Raw genomic sequence first — 4640 nt, forward strand, 5'->3', positions numbered from 1 at the left:
TGTTCGTCCGTGTGACTTTTTTTTGTTCGAATATCTCCTTTTTTGTTCGAACATGGTTCTCAGGGTTCTCATACCAAAAAAGTTTTCATTTGATCCCTCTACTATATATATATATATATATATATATATATATATATATATATATATATATATATATATATATATATATATATAAATGAAAACTTTTTAGCAATGAGAACTCTGAGAACTCGGCAATTCGAACAAAAAATAGGACGCGGCCGAACAAAAATAGACGTAGTCGAAAATTTTTGATTTTTTGGTCTTTAGATGCATTTGTTTGCTTGGTTCTACATTTTTGTGTAGAACATGATGTAGAACATGCTGTTCTACACTTGTTCTACATCAATTTTCATCAAATTAAGTTAGGGTTTAGATTTTAGGGTTTAGGGTTAGATTTAGGGTTTAGATTGAGTTTTTTTACACGAACAGTTTAGAGTTTAGGATTTACGGAGTAAACCCGAAAACCCGAAACCCGAAACCCTAAACTCTAAATCAGGCTAAATAAAAAAAAAGTTGATTTTTGAAAAAAACAGGTGAAATTCGAACACTTTTTAAGAAATTAGAACAATTTTGAGAAATTCGAACAATTTTGAGAAATTCGAACAATTTTATCGTTCTACATTTTGTAATTCGAACAAAATAACTGAAATTCGAACAATTTATGACGAAATCGAACAAGTTCTACATTTTGTTGTTCTACATTTATTTGTACTAATACAATATAAATTGTTCGCCCTTCTTTTTTTTTTGTTCGACTTTCCCTACTTTTTGTTCGGCTGCCAAAAAAATTGTTAAAATTGGGTTCATATAGTTCTCACAAGATTGGAGTTCTTACTGGAGCCTCTCCCTATATATATATATATATATATATATATATATATATATATATATATATATATATATATATATATATATATATATTCAATGAATGGTCCGGCATTCGAGGGGAAATATATATATACTCCTTATAAAATATAATAATCAAACTCAATAATCGAGAGTATACAAGAAATTAAAATACACGTATTCAGTTAGTTATACAGTACAGCCTAAAAAATATCGCCATGACACGGTTGCACTGTATAACTAGTTGATCCCGTTTGTATGATTTTCCTTAAAAACTATACACAACCCTAATTAATTAATTAATTAATTACGTGAGAAAAAATGGATCAGTTGCAGAAAACTGATCTACGGCTGACCTCAAATCTTCCCAATCTCCGTGTTTGATAAACTCGTTCACATCTAAACCACAAAAGCTAGAACAAGATGCTGCTGTTGATGGAGCTGGTTCAGAGCTTATATTTCCTACAATCATCTGGTTCGTACCATATCGATGTTGCTGATGATGATGGTTGTGCGAAAACAGTTTGTTATTATTGATTATAGGGTTTTGAAAACTAATGTAACTTTGCATATCTAGAGATGAATCTCCGCTGCTTGTTTCAACCACACGCGTCGATTTCATAGCGGAGATCTCTCTCCATTCCGGTAAAGTTTTTTTGTAGCACGGAGACCTTTTTAGGATTCTACACAATGTCCAAACTTCCTGCATGCATACAAGATGTTTAAGTATTGTGATCACATATGTGTGTGTGAAGTTAGATGATCATGATCATATCAAATAATGTTCGTGTATATATATTTTGGTCTATAAATGTAGGAAAATGATATGTGTAAATGGTTAAATGGACAAAGTTTTAATTTCTTTGTTTAGTTTGTCCAAAGAGAATACTTTTTAGTCAAATGTACGCAGCCTATTTAGATATACAATTTTTTTTACCGGTCGGTGTGGGGCCGCTAGAGGGTCGGTTTTACCCTTTCATCTTGCCATCCCAAACTGGGATGCTAGCTAAATGCAAGATGCTTATAAACTTGTGTTAAAAAATTAAAACATGCAGGGTTTAAGATTTGCATATTGCTAGCAACACAAGTTATGTACTTATAAAATATAATATTAAAGTTTTGTATAGAAAAAAAGAGAGATCTAGCTACTTATTAGGTTTTAATTCGTGCTTACAGCTTCTTGTAAGAGCGATTTATCGTCCATGTGTTTGTTGTTGTTTTTGGTGTTGTGATTTCCGGAAGGAGGAGGGAGGCGAAACTCATGCATCATCCATTCGGTTTTGGTGCCTTTGCCAGCGCTACCGCGATAGTAAACGAGTGATTTCTTGAGTCCGATGCAGGTTGATCCGTCACTCGAGTAAACTGGACGATCGATGCCTGTAGCTTTCCAAAAACCGGACCCCGTGACCCTGTTAGGTCTTATGCTGTTTCTATACTTTCTTCCTCTTTTGCAAAAGAAGTACCACTCTTTCTCTCCACCATTACTACCTTCTACAACATTTCAAAGCAATAGAAATAGAAATTATTAATTACAAATCTAATTTCGATCAAATCATAATAAGTGACCAAGCATACATAATCTGTCATCAATCCTTGGTTTATCAAGTTGTTAAGCAGAAGATCTAGCTTAATTATTTGAACCTACGTACGCTAATTATTATTGTTCTAAAAACAAAAACATGCATATGAAGTATAAAGAAGTTTTTAGTTCAGTTAATATATACTTGGAAGATTCCAAGGATCGTATTTGTAGATGTCGATCTCCTTGATAAGTTCGATCCTGATTGGTTTCTTCTCGACCTTTCGTAGCAGATAGAATCCGACAAGTTCTTCATCGAGTGGATGAAATCGAAACCCTGGAAGATGTACGTCTTCTTCTCCTTCATCATCAACTAATTTTCTGTTATGATCCAACTGTTCTAGAGCTGTAGTACTATCCATATATAAATTTAGATTCTTTAAACAAAAAAAAAAAAAAACAGATATATCACCTGAGTGTGTATATAGAAGAAAATAGTATAAGCTTTTTTGTGTGCGAGTTATGTGAAGTAGGGAGATTGTATATATGTGAAAAGGGTTGGAGTAGTTTAATTTAAATGATGAATACCTTTCTAAATATAATTTTTTTTTTTTCAATAATGATGAATAATTCAACTTGGTCAAAGTCAATAGGATTGACTTGGTGGTGTCTAAATAAGGGCCCAGCAATCCGAGCTTAGCTTCTTCAAACATATGAAGTCCTTAGTCTTTAGTTCTTGCCTACACAAGTTATTATGATTGAGATGAAAATTATACCATATAGAGTAATAAATAAAAAGTTAAATATGAACGAGTAAATAATAAATAATTTACAGCAAACAAATTAAGTAAACACTGTTTTCTAAATTGTTTAAATCATTCTCTTCTTACTATTTAATGATATTTTATTTTATGATATTATTACATACTGAAATAAATACTTTAATCAAAGATATCCTACTAAGAATGTATGGAATCGATCTGATGAGATTCAGATTCAAAAGGTCAGTTAACTCTTAGGCCTATTATAATGGTTATGAGAAAATTAGACGTGTTGGGGTGGGGTGGGATGGGTGTTTGGCGCTGACGTGGCAGACGCATCCCGGTACGTGTTGAACTCGACAAAAAAGATATTGATCGTAATTTCGTATGTTGCCCTATTTATGACAATGATGTTGAGACAATTGACCACTCTATGTTCCTTTGCCGGCACTCAACGGGTGTTTGGGAAAAATACATAACTGGTGGGGATTGGTACAAGTTTCAAACTTATCCTTCGACGAAGCCTTTCGAGGGAAATATATTCGTGGCATGTATGATATGGTTTCGAGAATATGGCAAGCCGTTGAATGGACAAGTGCATACCTAATCTGGAGAAATCGCAACCTTAGAGTTAGTCTTCTTAAACAAATTTTGGAATGCTCCTACAACTCTCTTGGATATCCAATTAAAATTTTTCGAGTGGATCTCTAAACGGGTCAAGAAAATGAATATCGAAAGGCTGCATTGGATCTCAAATCTGAACATATATTTTGGATAGCTCGAGTCCTCTAGACATCATGTTGCTCCCTCTGCAACTGATGTGAGCCTGGAATTCTTGTAAATTGTAGTCGTAGAAAATTGGGTTTTATGTTGTATTCGAGTACTATATCCTGCTACTCCGTGTTGATGTACTGGAGGTGGGCACCCTACATGCCCATCATCTTTGTAGATGTGACAATCCGGAAATTTCTGACCAAATTTAAACTTTATCTTTAAATGATTTAATATTTTCGACATGATAAGCAAAGTCTGTAATGTTGAGTCTCAAAGTTTTAGAACTATATTCATGTAATCAATTATTCTTTGACTGTTCTCGAAGATTCACGAACAATATATATATAACTTAATGTGCATATATATATATATATATATATATATATATATATATATATATATATATATATATATATATATATATACATATATATATATATACATATATATATATATGTATATATATATATGTATATGATTTCAAGTTATTTAGTAAATGATAGTAACATTCGATTATTGATTCGATTGATATTATATATACATATATATATATATATATATATATATATATATATATATATATATATACACACACACACACATATATATATATATATATATATATATATATATATATATATATATATATATATATATATATATATGATTTCAAGTTATTTAGTAAACGATAGTAACATTCGATTATTGATTCGATTGAT

General features: G+C 31.5%; 1 protein-coding gene across 1 annotated transcript; it reads right to left on the minus strand.

The window, feature by feature from the left end:
• Positions 1-960: 960 nt before the first annotated feature.
• LOC139885899 (transcription factor JUNGBRUNNEN 1-like) lies at positions 961-2936 on the minus strand. The gene is made up of 3 exons (XM_071869652.1): positions 2592-2936; positions 2042-2358; positions 961-1570 (listed from the first exon to the last, which is right to left on the minus strand). Exons 1-3 carry the CDS (start codon positions 2806-2808, stop codon positions 1175-1177), a joined length of 930 nt encoding a protein of 309 aa, XP_071725753.1. The 5' UTR covers positions 2809-2936; the 3' UTR covers positions 961-1174.
• Positions 2937-4640: the final 1704 nt, after the last annotated feature.

Source organism: Rutidosis leptorrhynchoides, chromosome 1 (assembly GCF_046630445.1).
Source record: "Rutidosis leptorrhynchoides isolate AG116_Rl617_1_P2 chromosome 1, CSIRO_AGI_Rlap_v1, whole genome shotgun sequence".
Lineage (NCBI taxonomy): Eukaryota > Viridiplantae > Streptophyta > Magnoliopsida > Asterales > Asteraceae > Rutidosis > Rutidosis leptorrhynchoides.

Excerpts from the sequence above, each read along its gene's own strand:
- LOC139885899 (XM_071869652.1), bottom strand. The coding sequence starts at position 2,808 with ATGGATAGTACTACAGCTCTAGAACAGTTGGATCATAACAGAAAATTA. Across the intron at positions 2,359-2,591 it reads CGATCCTTGGAATCTTCCAA|AAGGTAGTAATGGTGGAGAG; the intron begins GTATATATTAAC and ends GAAATGTTGTAG. Across the intron at positions 1,571-2,041 it reads AATCGCTCTTACAAGAAGCT|GAAGTTTGGACATTGTGTAG; the intron begins GTAAGCACGAAT and ends GTATGCATGCAG.